This window comes from Coturnix japonica, chromosome Z, assembly GCF_054131305.1.
Source record: "Coturnix japonica strain WE chromosome Z, WE-NBRP24, whole genome shotgun sequence".
NCBI lineage: Eukaryota > Metazoa > Chordata > Aves > Galliformes > Phasianidae > Coturnix > Coturnix japonica.
The window spans coordinates 7,352,869-7,369,866 of NC_140702.1; the positions used below are offsets into that span (position 1 = coordinate 7,352,869).

The window sequence follows — 16,998 nt, forward strand, 5'->3', positions numbered from 1 at the left end:
AAAGTAGATTTCAAAAGGCATCAACAAAACCACATTATTTTTCTTCTAAGAGAAAATATTTGACGGAACTATAAACTGTTCAAATTCTTATTAACATGTCAGTGAACGACTGCCCCCAGTGCAAGCAATGGGTCAGTGTCCATCAGCAACAGTGAAGGAACCAACACAGCACATTTCCAGCAGACTGTCAAAGTCGTATGTAAAAATGCTCAAAGTATAGAACATACAGAACACCTGAGTGAAGGTGAGCAGACGGAGATCAAGCAGAAATAACATCTGCTGCAGTCAGGAATACATTTGGACACTGTTTTTCCCATTGTGTTGGAGATTCATGTAAGAGCATATATTCCCCATCTGCTGAGCCAGAATCCCCTACTACATCTATTACGTTATCTATGCATTTTCATTACTAGAAGGCCCCATGAGTCTGTTGGGGTCATGGCAAAACTGGTGAGAGGTTAGGAATAGCTTTTTTAGAAACAGATAATCAAATTCCCACTATTATCTACAGAAAAAAAAAAAAAAAAAAAAAATCACTATTATACTCCCCATCCACTAGATGGTCTCAGATTAAGGCGAAATGATGTAATAAGAACATCCTTTATTTCCAATTGCATCAACATTAAGTTTCCACATAAAGGCTACTGAGATGAGAGAAGCAGAGGAATACATTTTTTGCCCTTATCACTAAGGGTACGACCCTGCAGCCAAGGCATGGTTTCACTAGGGGAGGGAGGGAGGGATACAAGAAGCATGCAGTGCTGGGCACCTGCCCTGGAGGTGCTTACCTTCCGTATGCCATGAATACGCCATGAAAGGTGTAAAACTGCTTCTGTGTGAAGACCCTCATTTGCACTTCACAGTGGTTAAAAAGAAAAAAGCATGGGGTAGCCCACAACATATGAATTTCAAGGGTCTGTCATAAATACTGTACACAGAAATGTCTTTTATCGACAATACTTTTAAAGAGAAGGTCATTGCAGAATGCAGCGAGTTACCATATGTCTTCACTCCAGAGATACATCAACTGGCAGTTCTGCTAATAGCTAGTTTATCTTCTTCATTTTACATCTCTGTTTCAGCCAGTACAGAAACACTTTGGGGACTGAGGGAAAATTCCTTCCAGGCAGAAATGGTTCTGTATTCACACAGAGTATAACACACCTCTTTTCCTTACTGATAAATAACTACAGTTCCACACTGGGAAAGAGTTAACTATCAGGAGCATTTTTTACCAGTGAATTATGAGATGTCTCATGGTGGTTTGTTTTTTGTTCTTTTTTAACAGATTTTCTTCATCATTTTTAGAAGCTATTTTGCAAAAGGTGGAATCTGCTTTTTCTTTTTTAACTACTACAGTGGACCTAAACTTTAGATTCCACAGGACATAAATCTGGCAGCTTCGTGTACGTTCTCCTGGCTCATGAAAGCTGAGAATATGATAAATTCATGGGAGGTGGCATAGAGCTCCAACCCTCTCTCCTATTTCTTGTGCCCCCACCATTAACTGGCTGCAGCTTTAATAAGTCTTAAGTGACAAAAATAGCAAATACATCTATGCATGTCTTTCAATAAACCATTTCCAAGACTTTCTGAATATTCTGATGTTACAAGATACTCTATTTTTTTTTTTTTTTCTCTCCAGTTCCCATATCACTGTGAATTTTGAATCTTTTCCTACCCAGTTGCTAAAATAGGAGTGGCAAGTGGGCACCTTAGGGACTCCAGGGGACATGCAGGACATGCAATATGTATAATTGCAACACAGTAGGTGGCACTCTTCCCTTTAAATCCTAAAGCAGTGTTTGAGCTGTGCTGCCATACTTGTCACATTACAGGCAAGACCCAAGCTCAAAGACTCGTTTTCTGAGACCAGTTAAACAACCCTTTACACTGTATAAATGTTAACATTCAGCTATTTTCATGGCTTCGTTCTCTCAGAAGAAAGCATACAGAGGGAATAAAGACTCCGGACTGTCCAGTTTGCACTTCAACCAGGACATGCACTTCTGCCTTTACAGAGCCTGTCCAAGCTCTTTCCTTACTGAACAGATGGATGCAACAGGCTCAAAATGAACACATTCATATGTAGAGGTTTTATACTCAGGCCTGAGTTTTCTCTCCGCTGCTTATTTTTGCCACTAAAGCCTGTTTCTGGTTGCTCTATGTTGCAGGACCTGATACCACTGCTGGATCTCTTTACTACCTACCACCCCACTCCTCACCTACCTCAGGGTAGTCTGATGCACAGAATTTATGGTGCAGAAGAAAGCATTGCTTACTACTCTCTTTCTTCTCTTTCCCAGCCCAGACAAGGCTTGCCACAGTCTGCTGTAGGTCTGTGTTAAATGCTGATTGCTCCAGAAGATGTGGACAGAAGTCTGCCTGAATAATGAAGGTTGATCAACAGCAAAGGGACTCAGACCACAGTTGCACGTCCTCATCAAGCATAGATTCCCACCAGAAAGCAGGGGGAACCACGCTATGGAAGAATGGCCCTAATTGACTAATATTTCAGCAACTGCCTTTATTTTCATCCAATTACTCCAACAAGCAGAGCAGAGCTGGGCAAGCAAGACTGGAAAGGACAAGAGCTAAAGATCTACCTCCTTAAAAATGAATAGTAGGAGGTAAAATACTGCAGCATCTGTATCAAATTAAGATAGTGAAAACTTCTGTTCTAGTATAGTTCAACTTTACTCTAGCATATTCTGTGCCTAAAAGAATAGATATTTATGTAGCAGAATTTACCACGTTGTTTCTTTTCAGTGCTCTGGTAATAGTGCATGGGAATCAGATACAAAGCATTTGACCGAGAAGTGTAACAATGCGTCCTTGCAAACAAGTTGGATGCAAGACATACATTAGCTCAGGTCAATTTAATCCGAAAACATTTTATGTCTCTCCTGCTGCAAACCATGTGAACTCTTTTCATGCGTATTTATGTATGGCTCTTCAAAACAAGATGACAAGTTTCCCCTTCCCTTCACAAAACACGCACAAGCGAGTTCACAATAACCTACTTCCTTTTCAATGCAAACAGTTCTATTCTGGATTTAACACAGGTCATTAATCTGATCCTTCTGATTTCCCTTTTTCTCTCACTCTTACCCCACCTCCCCCCTTCCCTCCAAAATAATAATAATAATAAATGAGCAAGGACAACACCTTCTCCCAAACATGACCTACCTCCTTCCTCACGCTGAACAGCAATAACTGCATGCCCTAATTTGCAAACATTACAAGGGGACTATGGTTGATACTCACTTCCATCTTCAAGCAGCTGGAGATGATAGATCAACATATTTCTTGCAGACATTAGCACCCAACTATTTTTTTGTTTTGTTTTGTTCAAGAATGACAAGTTTATCTCATAAGGTTGGCTTTGCCACTGGAAGTCAGAGTAACAGTTTTGATGTAGGCTAATTCAGAATACAAAGAACATCTGCGACCATATGATTCGTTTTCCTTTTAAGTACTCATCCATGCTTCAAGCACTTGATTCCCACTACAGGAAAAGCAAACAGTGCAATTATACTTTATGGTATTAATTGCTATTTTAAAATTCATTTTGCATTCAGGCAGAAACTTCTTCTGGGCATTCCACTCCTGAGATAAAATTACTTCAAAGACAGAGATTTTATTCAGTGAAGAGTGGGAGAGAACCAAGATCAACATTTTTATGCATAGGAAATTGTTTGGCTTTAAAGAGAGTTAGTGTATTTTCTCTTTGCATTATATCTTTGGATAAGCTACCACATGAAAAACAGGATCCTTTCAGACAAAATTATACCCTAGACATTGAAACATTCTGGCAACTGCACTTTTTTGAGGCAAACCTTCCCAATCTTACTGACTCTACAACATTTCCTTTCAGTACTCCACATGAGGCAATTCCATGAAAGAAAGGGTTTGCTGTAGGAAACCCACTTTTCCCCACAACACACTAGATCAATCTCATCAAAAACAAACAGAAAACCCAACAAAGTTAACCAGAGCACAGTCAGCTTGCAGAAAACAAATGGCAAAGCAAGCCCTGAACATTACAGTGGCTGCATAAATCCTATTCTCAGAGAGCTGCCACAGACTTGTCAGAATCTCCACAAGTTTTGTGATAGAGCCTCGCTCAGCTGGACTTCCTCACGCTGATTTACCCGGCAAGTAAAGCTTACTGACATGAGAACACTGAATCGCACACAGACAGTGTTTGCCAAGACAGCATAGCAAGGGGCATGATTTCCCCACTGTCATCGAGGTTAGCTTAATAATTAATACAGGTGCCAGATGATACTGAACAAAAGTTAGCCCAACCTACGACAGTTAGCCACTGCACACAGCTCTGTGGCAGAAAATGGTCGTGGAGATTCAGCTCTTCACTATTTACTACTACGCACAGCCCATGCGTCCACCCCTTTGGAGGACCAAGTGTTCCTGTAGCGAAGCCTAGAATTAACGTGTTTTACCACGGGCCACTTCAAGCCTTTGCTTCTGCAGGTCTATTAGTCGAACAATTTCCCGTCCACAACTACCAAAGATGTGTGCTGCACAGACCTCGGCACACGAGCACAGGTTTACAAACTTCCAAAGCAGCAATTTGCTTAAAGAGTGGAAGGAGAGCAAATTTCCCTCCGAACAAGCGGTCGCTGTTGGCAAAGACACAGACAGCCGTCCGCGGAGCTCAGCCCGGCACTCACCCGGCCAGGGGCTGCCAGGACATCGCAGTGCCAGCGGACAGAACGACATCGCCTCCGCGACGGTCCGCGCTCGCAACGCTCCCCCGCCTGCAGCCACCCCAGGAAGCGCCTCCCTCGGGCAGGAGGGGCGGAGGGACGGCCGAGCTCTTGCAGGTACTTTCTCCGTCGCGAAGCAAAGCCAAACTTTCTGCCACCCTCCCCGGGGACGCCGGCAGGACCCGGGGCAGCGCTGACCCCCTGCCTCATTCCGGGCAGCACGGGTCGGGGGAGCGGTGTGTTCCTAGCACGCCTCGCCCGCAGTCCCTACACGGGCTGGGCTGAGGGTAACTAAACCGTCTTCTCTTCAACAGCGGCACGAAGCTGCCCGCTGCCGGCCGCTCGGAGCCGCCTGCCCAGCTCCGAGAGGGGCTGCAGCAGCTCCTTCGTGCCGGATTGCCCCGCTCTTCCCCCTAGAAAAACTTTCTCCGCCGTTTCTCGGCTCCCCGGGCAGGAGAGCGAGCGAAGAGCAGAGCCCTCACCCTGCCGAGAAGGGGGCGGGGAAGGGGCCCTGCCCGGGAGCCTCTCTTCTCCCTGCCGCGGCAGCCGAGCAGCCCGCAGCCCCTCTGCGGGGACAGAGGTCGGTGCGGCGGGGAGGGGAGCCCACGGCCTCAGCCCACCCTCGCGAACAAAGCCGCTGTAGCACCCGGGGAAACCGAAGTTTTCTCGGTTGCCGGCCTCTTCTTTCAGCCTTGAAAATTTAATAAAATAAAATAATGCCAACAAACAAAAACCCCAATCCCGAAACACACCTCCAAGCCCACCAAAATAGAAGACACCACCACAATCCCGCACTTGAGAGCGGAAACCGTGGGTTACGCCTCTGCACGAAGCTCCCGCACTGTGCCTGTAACAAAGACCCCGGCAGCTCACAGCCCCGCGCGGTGACCGCGGGCAGCGCTGATCCGGCCCCGCACGAAACCCCCCGCAGCAGCGGGCAGGGAGCGGGGCTGGGAGACGGGAGAATGCGGACAGGAGCTCGAGCACCGTGCATGCAAACGGTGCCGGTGGGCCGGGGAGCGCCGGCGCGTTCAGCAGCCTGGGGGCGGGGGAGAGGAAAAGAGGAAAAAAGGAAAAGAGAGACGAAGCCACGAGATGCCTGGAAAGTGGCAGCGGCGAGCACAACGCGTGCGCTTGCGGGCAGCTCCTCGCTTAATGCCATCGGCGCTGCCGAAGCAGCCGCAGCCGCCGCCCGCCGTCCCCACCGCTCTCGACCGGCCGGGCGAGGCGGGTGCCTTCCTTCCACGCAACCCAACACATCGGATACGGACGGGGAGTACTGTACCTTTTCGGTGCATCTATCTGGGCAGCTAGAGGACAGAACTAGCTGATGGTGTGTCCCATTTAGTAATCCATTTAAGGGGATCTCTCTGGGAAACTGGAGCCACTCTCTCCTTTGCAATCCTTTGTCATTACTACATATGTGCTTCCCAGGGGATGGAATATTTTAATATTTCTACTTTCTGAATTGCAAGTGCAATTTGTTCATTTCCAATGACGGAAAAAAAAAAAAGAAAAAAGAAAAAGAAAAAAAAAAAAAGAGGGAATAGGAGTGAAAAAAATATATATGTATATCAAAAAAAGAAAAAGAAAAAAAGAAGAAGGAAAAAAAAAAAAAAAGCGTTCGCAACTCCTCTCCGAACCCAAATTCCACTACGATTCCACTCCAGTAAGTCCCCTTCAGCCGTGCCTCGGGAGGTAAGTCATTGCGGGGTCTTGTCCTGCTCCCCTTCTACCAAAAGTGCTCCCGGTGCTAAAGCTGCTCCAGGAAAACTCCGAGGCTGTGCGGCGCTCGCCGTGCCGCGGCAAGAAGGCGCAGTCGCTGCTCGCCCCAGGCTGTCGGGCATTGGACTGGAAGCCTCTCGCCCGCCGCCGCTGCCCTGCCTCCGCCCGGCTCCCACTCCCAACCCCTGGGACGCGGCTCCGGAGGCGGAGACAAAGCCCGGACTGGATCTCTCCGTGCGGCCGCGCCCCGCCCCGCCCCGCCCCGCAGGCACGTGCCCAGCCGTCCCGCCCCGCCGTGCTGCGGGCGGTGCCGCCGGAGGGGTGGCTGCGGCGCTGAGCCCCGCGGGAGCGGAGTCCCCGTCGGCACCGTCGGCACCCGCCGCCGCCGCATGATCCACGCGCTGCGCCGCATCGCCGCCCCAGGGATGCCCGCGAGCGACCGGAGCATCTCGGCTTTGCGGTTCCGCGGGGTGCCGCCGGCACCCATCTCGGCCGTCTTCATCTCTTCCTTTTCCATCGTTCCTCCACCCAAATCTCGTCCCGGCGGCCGCTGGCTGCGTTAATCCCCGTCTCGGAGCCGATCCAGAGAGAGGCAGGAGAGAGCGGCGCTAATATGTTAATCCCCCACCCCAGCCCTGCGGTCGTGCTCCCGGTCGGGTCGCTCCCGGCTGTCACGCTCGGGTGTGGATCCGACCCTCCGGCCCCTATCGCTGACCTCTGGGGGCTCCGGGTGCGGGGACAGACAGTGCCGTTCCTCAGCCGTAGCATGGGATTAACAGCGTTTTGTATCCTGTAGCTCTCACTAGAGTGAGGTTTGAGAGGAGAGTTTCCGTGTGGAGGTATCTGCTCCACAACAGGAGTCGCTTTACAAGTGCAATTGCTTCAACACGATATTTATTTATTTATCTATCTATCTATTTATTTATTTATTTCCCCTCCAAACCAGATAAGTGAAACGACGGGATAGAGCAAAGGGATTTACTGTCAGGCCACAAAGGGGTGTCATTAACATTAAAATAATTCCTTGTTTATGGCAGCTGTTTTTCCCTTGCCTTTTATTTTCAGATAATGAAAGGACTCTGAGACATTGGTTTCGGTTCAGTATTTGATTTGGGGTCTAAAATTACGCGTGTTCATTCAGTTTCTAGTTGGTAGATTACAAGGGAAAACATCCATCTGTGTTGGGGAAAAGTTTCTTCTTTCAGACAGTTTATACTGAATGTATACTTAGGATGATTTTCTAACTAAATGAACTAAGATTTCGTATATATTTTCTTCCTTGCCCTGAAAATCTGAAACAGAAGAGGGCTCTGCACTGAAGAGAGTAATTGCTGGTAAGAGATAAATTTTAGTTCAACAAACGTATGCTAGATCTGAAAGCAATTAGAGGAATTGGACTAGTACAAATAATTTCTGGGTACCCAACAATGTGTCAGAAGAATAAACCAGACTGAATGGACCTTGGTTTGCCAAGAGCCCTACCCCTTTATCTTCCCAGAGGAGGCTCCGGATCATCTCTTACTGCATCTCCCTGTGTCAGGAATTGAGAACAGAGATAACATAGTCTGGCTTTGTGGGAAGTTTCCATCATTATGCTATCCTCAACTGCTACATACATTTTGAGGTGCTCAGGACTTCCACTGACTTTGTTGTGGTTTAAACTGTAAGCAGATCTCAATCGAGCCCTACTCATGTGCTTCAAAAGTATTTCTGCAGTACTGAGCAGTTTGTTTTACACTTGGATTTCCTCATTAATCAGAAAGGCTCTCTAACAGAGAACATTTTTTCCCCCTATATTTATGGTTTTGAAAAACACGTGCCAGATTTTTAGTTTATGGAAGAAGCAGAAATCAGTGAAAAATCCCGTGTTCCATACCTTGGTATGAGCTACAGCACCGGTTGTGAGAAGTTTCTGTTGAGGTTTCTTTACAAAAGTGCTTTTCATTCATCCACTTTCTTTCCCTGTATTTAATTTCCAAGCCTGCACTGATTTATTTCATCATTTAAACACACACACTGCAACCGTTTTCACTTATCCTTCTGCCAGAACTTTTGTCAGCTCTCCTGTCCTTTATTCCCCTACTGCTCCTTCTGCTCTTAACTTACTCAAATAACTCTGCAAAATCAGATGAGTGTTATGGCTTAAAGAAACAGCCCTCTTTTCTTTTACCTGTCTCCTCATCCCCTTTCGCTCTCTGTACCCAGAATGGTAAACTATTCTCCTCATGTTTTCTCCCCCACCAAGTCATATCGGGCTGTTTTTATGGAACAGTCTCAATTCTCCATGCTGTCAGATTTTCTGAAAACACAGCACAGCCTTATCTGTTTTTGCCTAGACTAGTTAAAAACTGTGAGCTATTCACACTGGCCTGAGGAAGGGAATTATTACTCTTACTTTTGGGAGCGTATTTTTTCAGTGGCTGCTCTTTGGCAGCTGCACTGGTGGGTTTTCCAGTCTCCATCTGGTTAGGGATTCTTGGTGAGGTATCCATGGAGCTGTGCATTATCTGAAAGATTTGTGCAAGCTGCAGAGTTCTCCAGCTCCTCTTTGGACAGGATCTCTATCAAAGATTTAATTTGAGTTGATGTGAAAATATTACCTCTGCTTTTGCTTCCTAATCATAGAGTTATAGAATGGCTTAGGTTAGAAGGGATCTCAAGGATCATCAAGCTCCAACCTAATCACATAGAATACAAAGTTCTGGGCTGCATTAAAAATAGGGGTGGCCAACAGGGAGAGGGAGGTGATTGTCCCTCTCTACTCAGCTCTTGTGAGGCCCCATCTGCAGTGCTGCGTCCAGGCCTGGATGCTCTTGGAGCAGGTCTAGAGGAGTGACACTAAGATGGTCAGAGGGCTGGAGCACCTCTCCTGTGAGGAAAGGCTTAAGGAACTGAGATTGTTTAGCTTGGAGAAGAGAAGGCTCTGGGGAGACCTCATTGTGGCCTGTATGTACTTGAAGGGAGCATTTAAACAGGAGGGGGAACAGCTGTTTACGAGGGCAGATAGTGATAGGACAAGGGGGAATGGTTTAAAACTGAGACAGGGGAGGTTTGGGTTGGATCTTAGGAAGGGGGAATGGTTTTAAACTGAGACAGGGGAGGTTTGGGTTGGATCTTAGGAAGAAGTTTTTCACTTCTCAGTGGGTGGTGACGCACTGGAACAGGTTGCCCAAGGAGGCTGTGGATGCCCCATCCCTGCAGGCATTCAAGGCCAGGCTGGATGTGGCTCTGGGCAGCCTGGGCTGCTGGTTGGTGACCCTGCACATAGCAGGGGGTTGGAACTGGATGATCATTGTGGTGCTTTTCAACCCAGGCTATTCTGTGATTCAAACTATGATTCTATGCATATGTTGACTTGATGTTGTTGGGATGCTCATACTGTGCTGGGGAAGGACACTTGAATCTCTTTGGTTGCTGGCAGCTACCTCATCTATCTGGCTTGTGTGAAGTTCAGTTCCAAGCAGTGCATGAGCCCCACGCTGAATATGCACACATTTTCTTCTCTGTCATTTCTGTGGAAGTACTGAGGTTCTGGTGTGTCACAGTGATGCAACGATGCACCGCAGTTGTTGAACACATCCACATTCATTGTTTTCCCATATCACATTCTCCACTTTTTGCATTAGTTGTTGTGATTAGATTCAATTTATTTCCTTCTTGCCCCTATTTCAGAAATTCAAAGTACAGCACAGTTTTGCGCTGACAAGAAACAACCCACAAGAGTGGTGAAACAGAGGATTTTTACATAGTCTGAGAAACATGAGTGGCTCCAAAGAAGGTAGGAGATGGCTTTGATGTCCAGGAGGCACTTGAAGCATGTAGTGCTAGGAAGATCTCCTTTTTCCCTCTCCCAGCAACGTAGGAAATACCTTTACAGGGGGGTTATACCTTATCAGAAATAAAAATAAAATGCTGAGCGCAGATATATCTTAACATACAGAAGCGCTAACTTTAATCTCACAGCAACAATGAAAGCTCATCAAATGGTAAATATGATTTTTGTAGAGGCAACATTATTGAAAGCCTGGCAAAGTAATTTCTCCTACGCACAGAAAAGATCTTTATTTTAATCGCTTTGGAGGAATTCACTAAGCTCAGTTGTACTCTGAAAATGTGGTTGGAAGTGGGCAGTATTTTAGTCTGCACATAGCTGTTCTTGGGCACGCAGTTAAAGAAAAACAGCACGGGCCCATTCCTTGGTCTCTTAGCATAAGAGAACAATGGCTCTTTCTCCCAGGCAGCTCCTGCAGGGTCAGGGCCATAGTTCAGGATTATAATGTTTTCCAGACCACTGTTGACAAATAAAATGAGATTAGATTAGGACCAGGTAGGCGATAAGTTTATTCTGTGGATATGCTTTTTAATGGTTTGTGAATCCCTGCAAAAAATTGTTCTGTATTCAAGCTGTTTACAAAAGTATCTGATTTTTGTACTGTTGGACAGGATGCATGGATTTGCTTTTCTTAACCTGTTCACACATTTTTCCAATAAAGCGTAGATACTGAGATGACCATGGGCTGACTGGGAAAATACTCAGTAGAGGCACTCAAAGTATGTGAAATTCATAAAAGTAGTCTGGAATATTCACTAGAAATCCACTGAAGAGAGTCCTTCTGTGCCAGTTGGTGCAGGGTGGTGCTTGCAACTATGGGAATTTTGGGAAGTGAACCAGGTTGTGGCTTCACTGGTCAGTCCCTGCTACCTTATACCAGAAAAGTCAGCCGAAATTCATTTTTTACCTTGAACATTTTTCACATGTTGCTGTGTCATGTTCTAGTTCCCAGAAGAGTCTGTTACGTGACCATGAAATGAGAAGAGAATACCATGGGTAGCGACCTACGTGATGGAGTGGTTCCTTATTAAAAACCAAAATAACTGAGCCTAGAAGATCAGTATGGGAAAGTGATGAAGAATTTAACACTGTTAAAACTAATGGAAACTTATATAGATTTGTTATCAAATTACTTCTAACACATATAGGTCAAATCCTCCTGTGGTGTAAATTAACATAATCCTATTAATGTCAGTGCATCCGTATCATTTCCACCTGCTTACAATCTGTTTTGTCAAATCTCACTGGGAAAGGACTGTAGGATAATTTTTAACTACCCTACAGTGCTTCATAACAGGAATATAACAGATCTGTTGAATTCCATAGATGGAAAAATTATTTGCTATTGAACTTTATCAGACTTTTCCGTAATGGGAGACTCACTTTCTTCACACAATGGATTGATCTGTTGATGATGTGGGAGTCCTGGTGGATGATTGGGGTTCCTGATGGATGTAAAGCTGGACATGAGCCAGCAGTGTGCTCTATCAGCTCATAGGGCCAGTGGTACCCTGGGCTGCATCAACAGAGGCATGGAAGGAGGGAGAAGGAGGGGAATGTCCCCCTATGCTCTGCCTTTCTGAGGTCCCATCTGGAGTACTGTGTCCAGGCCTGGGGCCCCCAGTGTAATAGTGATAGGATGGTGGGGAATGGCTTTAAACTAAAAGAGGGTAAATTTGAATTAGATGTTAGGACAAAATTCTTTACTTAGAAGGTAGTGAGGCACTAGCAGACATTGCCTAGAGAAGTTGTGAGCGTCCCATACCTGAAGGTACTCAAGGCCAGGCAGGTTGTATGGTGTCCCAGGCAGCCTCATCTGCTGGGTGGCAACCCTGCCCAGGGAACCAGAGGAGCTATATGGTCCCTTCCACCCAAGCCATTCATTCTATGATTCCATAAACTCACATCAATTCTAGATAGAGTTTCTGAGAGGAAAGTTAATTAATCAGAAACTGTCAAAGGAAGCGTCTTAAAAGACTTTCCAGGGTACCTTTCCCCTGAGTTTCATTATAGGAGAAAGTGGCATGATCCTCACTTCCTTCGTGGTGGTTTAGTTCAAAGTTTGGTGCTATCTTTATTTAATTCCCTTTTTCATAAATGCCTTCTAATACTCTGGCTTTTTCACCTTTGTACTTAGACGTTGCATCCATTCTGAGTACAGTGAGGAACCAAACAGAGTAAACTACATTTCTCACCTGCTGTTTCTCTTCATTAAGATTAAGGTTGGACTCTTAACTACTGAGCTGTCTGCAGGGCAAGGAAAGAGGTGTAGAGGGACTCCCTGAAAACATGCAAAATGAGTATTGATTGGAAAGTTAAGCCAAATTCATACTGTTTTCCTGGGGTAAATCGTCTGTTCTCATCAGGACTCCATAGAATCGAGCTTTTGTTCAAGAGCTTAAGGAAAATGGTGAGAAAAGAGATTTACTTTGGCTTTTCCTGTGTTCTTACAGTGGATGAATGTGGTGCAAATTGAACCACTGCCACGGCTTCCAATGCATCAACAAATGCTTCAGATCTAGGTGGGGGAACTAAGGAAAATGTAAAATGACCATAAGTGAAAAGACAGTGCTGGAAGAAGTCAGTATTAAAATAAAAATGTTTTAAATACATTTAGAGGATCACACCAAAAGCAAATCCAATTTAAAATAATAAGAAGTGGCTAGTTTAATAAGTCAAAACCATTGCTTTCAGTGTCCTTTCAGCTGAACTGAGCCCTTAGGAGCACTCAGTAAGTGGAATTGCCAGGCAATACAATATTACCAAAGAGAAAACTTTAATGGTTTCAGTAGCTGAAAGAAAGAGGCTTTATTCCAGCCTCCTCCCCAACACACACACTTTAATTCATAACATTAAATCTCATCCAGCTGACTTTTTTTTTTTCTTTTTCTTTTTTGTTTTCTTTTTTTTTCTTTTTTCTTTCCTTTTTTTTTTTTTCTTCTTCTTTTTTATTTTAACCCTAAGATTGATGGCAGTGGGAAGAAGAAAGGGTCTGCAACTAACTGAGGAAGGAAGAGGACAAGGAGAAATATAGCAGCCAGGGCAAAATGGAAGAGATGAGGAAAAGGCTCTGGCTGAGAAAATTGGTGAGTCAGGGTGCGCAGTAGGGGAGGGGGAGGGAGATCAGAGAGAAGTAGGGAAGGTGAAGGAAAGGAAAAAAAGGGACTAAAGAAGAAGGAAAATATAAGGTTAGTGAGATGCCTTAAAGGAATTCAGAAAAAATGTGGGTTGGTTAAACATTGATGATGAGCAGCTGATGGAAAATGATCCTTTAATCAGGCTTTATGCTTTGCGAGATCAATGAACTAAACCAACAATAAACAAGAGGTTGAATTACTCTGTGTTTACACTAGCTTTTAAATCAAACTATATGAATATCATTAAATTCTAAAGGAGAAATTAATAACAGGTACGTTATAGCCTGCTAAGATGCAGAAAAGTGTCTGAAGAATCTGCTGAAAGACAGATGAAACATTTGGGAAGAAAAAAGCTTGCTGGGCCTTTGGCACAGCAGTTTTCATCAGTGTTGGTCACCTGTTCACATAGCCCAGTGTGCTGTTTGGTCCTAATTTTTACTGAGACTTTTCCCAGACATGGGGTAGTCAAAAAATAATGGTGCTCCAGTACGCAGGCTGGAGAGTGCATTGGTCTGAACAAGCTGTGGGGAGACCCAGAGCCATTTTCCTTTATCTGCTTCTCCATAATCCCTTTTTTAGGACCAAAGCTGAGATGATGATAGTTCTAGCAATAGTTCACCTCACTGGCACAGAGAGGGCTCTCTCTCTCTTTTCCTTGTAATGCATTATGTTAGGAAAAGTTATAATAAGAGTGCTGGGGAATCAGATTCAGTGGTCTGTTTTTTTCCAAGTAACTACTTGTACTCTGATAATGGTACTTGTGTCTGGCAGGTTGCTCTGCAGATGGTATGGGTAGCTGCAGTTAGATGCTTCCTGTTGTATGCAGAGGTGATAGCTCCTGGCCCATTTTAGGATGACAGTGACAACAGCATTGCTGCTATGTATGGCAGCAACTCCTCCCTCCCTCTGGGCTGATTGCAGTCTGGAGTTTCCTTGTGATTATTGGAGCTAAAAAGCATTGCCTAATGAAGCCTGCACTATTACCAGGGAATGAAGGAAGGAGAGTGGAGACTTCCTGTGTTTGCTTGTTCTTGGCAATCATTAGCTGCTCAGCCTCTCCTGGGTGTGACAGTCCCAGGTAAATCACAGCCTAGAAATTCCAGCTCTGATCAAGTAAGTTTCAGTCACTCCCCTGTGCCTGATACTAAGGCAGCAAAATGGAGAGGAAGTGAGTAAAAGCCATTTGGAAGATTTGTAGCTAATCCAAAACAAAGGGCAAGAGACCATGCAGAGACTGCTTGGCGAAGCCTGCTTGTCTCACCATGAAGGGGGTTTCCATTGCTGGGAGACACATATCTGATTTCTGAATGAAATCATCCTTCCTCTAAACCTTAGCACATACATAGTGTACATACATAGTGTATTAACACAAACATAGTGTATTGGGATGTACTTATCATTGCATGTCTGGCAGTTTAGTAGATAAAAAAGGATACTTCATAGTTGGAGAAGTGATAAGATCATATATATTGAAGAAGAAATGCAGAGGAAAACATCTACTTGCATGACATAAACCACAGCTATCTTAATTTATGCACTATCAGTGATGAAATTCCTATTTGCTGAAAAATAATTCATGACTTATTGCCAGGGGCATAATTTATTGCAGTATTCTCGTTAACTAATTCTTTGTTTGGGATGTCCTGAAGTTAGCGTTATTCCTCATGCTTGGAAGGCATTTTCTGTGTGTTTTGCATGGATTTTACATTCGACCCTGTGTGGAATATGCATTTGTGTTCATAGAAAATCAGCATAATAAATGTACATTTTATTATCTACTTATATCCTATGTCAAAGACATAAATAACACAGGCATAGATGTTGGTTTCAGAATTTTAAGTTTTTGCCCAGGCATTTATTTTACTGAAGTCTCTAATTTGGATGTTCAGTTGAGTAAAAATCAAAGTCATTTTATAAACTAGCTGTATATGATGAGGGCTGAGCACATGAGGTAAAGAACCCTACAGAAATCTTCAGTTTTGTCGTTTTGGTACTTTAATTGGATTCTTTAATTGGATTGGTCTATCACCCAGGATGCAGCATCCTTAGCATTAACCACTTTATGACCATTCCTCCTAACTGGTTCAGCTCTCAGCCTCATCAGACTCAGTGGCAGAACTGCAGCTGACCTCACTCCATGTAGTATCATGTACCATGGACTAGACAAGAAGACACATACTACTCACTTCCCACTAATGAAATGAATATCCCATTCCTGCCTTTGGGGGGAAGTGTTCTCACAGTGGCTCTATCTGGATTGTTTGTATAGTGTCAGACACCAATAGGTGGATTATTTATTTATTTGTGGTGCTACTCTTGTTTCTTTCTCTCTTTCTTTTTTTATTTTTTATTTTAAATTATTTTTATTTTTTGCTTTGTCCAGCCCAGAATTTACGATATAGTTGCAATACTGCAAAAAGCGTTTCTTGGCAGTACATGGTCATCCTTAAATTCTCCAGCAGAGTTATAGATCTCAGTAAGTAGAGGGCTTATAATGAAAACTGTACAGTGACCTTAATGATAGAGGCAAATGATAGTATTCAGGTTGCTAAAATGCCTAGTTAATGAATGTCAGTAGGATTAGAAAATGATGAGGGCACTTTTTAAGGCCTCTATACTGTGATAGATTTATATCACTAATAACAATGAAAGATGCACAGGAATCTATAGATACTGCCTTCCTCTTCCAGAAATTGGTGCCATGTCTTATTAATTAAATTGAATCTAAATCTCCCAGTGCTTCTTCCACTCATTTCATACATGCTAATGAGGATAAGCTTCTGAAGCTGGTGGTTGGAATCATTTATTTAGCAGTGGGAAAAATAACATCAGGATTCAGACCCCCTGCTGGCTTTGCACACTGTTGTGCTAGATTTATATTGGTCTGCTCAGGTCTAATAATTAACTGAATACATTAAACAAGGAGCTTGTCGCAGCAAGGGTTACAACGGACTTCTTGTTTTTCTTCCTGGTGTATTCTTTGGTGAGGAGATTAGGGGAGATGGGCCCATTATGTAAGTCTTTCCTCTCAGTACTTCATCCACCAGTTCAAAGCCCTCTTTTCCAAACAGAAACCATGCCAAAGCTCTCATCAATCATTAGAAGCCCCAGCAGTCACGAACTAACTGATTTTGATGTGAAGTGCAACAGTCCTTCCTTTTCTTCACATAAGAAAGTGAATCACAGTGTGCTTAGCAGTTCCAACTCTGCATTGCACAGTATGCATGATTAGCAAGGACAGAAAATACAGGGCATTTGGCAGCCAAAGAAATGTCCCTGTAGAGATCCTCTTTGGAAGGAAACACAATAGAACAAGCAAGCTGGAGATTCCAGTGCTGCATATGTGGCCGCAGCAAAACAAAACAAAACAAAACAAAACAACACCAAACAAACAAACAAACAAACAAACAAAAACCCACCAAAACCAAACTGGGGGAGTCCTGCAGATCCATATTTAACTTTGAACTGCTAGGCTGAACTTCCAGATCTGGGGTGAGAAAACAGCGTGTGCTATACTGACAGGCAAACAGCTAGTGTTACAAACCTGAAACACCACAGCCACTGCCACATACAG

At 44.3% G+C, this 16,998-nt stretch overlaps 2 protein-coding genes across 8 annotated transcripts in view; one reads left to right on the forward strand and one right to left on the reverse strand.

The window, feature by feature from the left end:
• The window catches only part of SEMA6A (semaphorin 6A), a 110,242-nt gene extending 103,972 nt beyond the window's left edge, over positions 1–6,270 (reverse strand). For 4 of the 7 annotated variants that reach the window (XM_015849992.3, XM_015849991.3, XM_032441554.2 and 1 more), the window contains exon 1: positions 6,016–6,270. The gene's annotated coding sequence lies outside the window, so the exon portion shown is untranslated. Of the gene's footprint in view, positions 1–4,694; positions 4,781–6,015 lie in introns of those variants that run through there. The other 3 variants (XM_085529606.1, XM_085529604.1, XM_085529603.1) reach the window with 3 other exon arrangements.
• On the forward strand, positions 1,355–5,498 carry LOC146753702 (uncharacterized). The gene is made up of 2 exons (XM_085529607.1): positions 1,355–4,847; positions 5,045–5,498. Exons 1-2 carry the CDS (start codon positions 4,535–4,537, stop codon positions 5,371–5,373), a joined length of 642 nt encoding a protein of 213 aa, XP_085385733.1. The 5' UTR covers positions 1,355–4,534; the 3' UTR covers positions 5,374–5,498.
• Positions 6,271–16,998: the final 10,728 nt, after the last annotated feature.

What these genes read in the sequence shown, in the direction of transcription:
- LOC146753702 (XM_085529607.1), top strand. Translation starts at nt 4,535, where the DNA reads ATGTGTGCTGCACAGACCTCGGCACACGAGCACAGGTTTACAAACTTC. An exon ending in GGACGGCCGAGCTCTTGCAG is followed by an intron (nt 4,848 to 5,044) that starts GTACTTTCTCCG and finishes TCTCTTCAACAG; the next exon opens with CGGCACGAAGCTGCCCGCTG.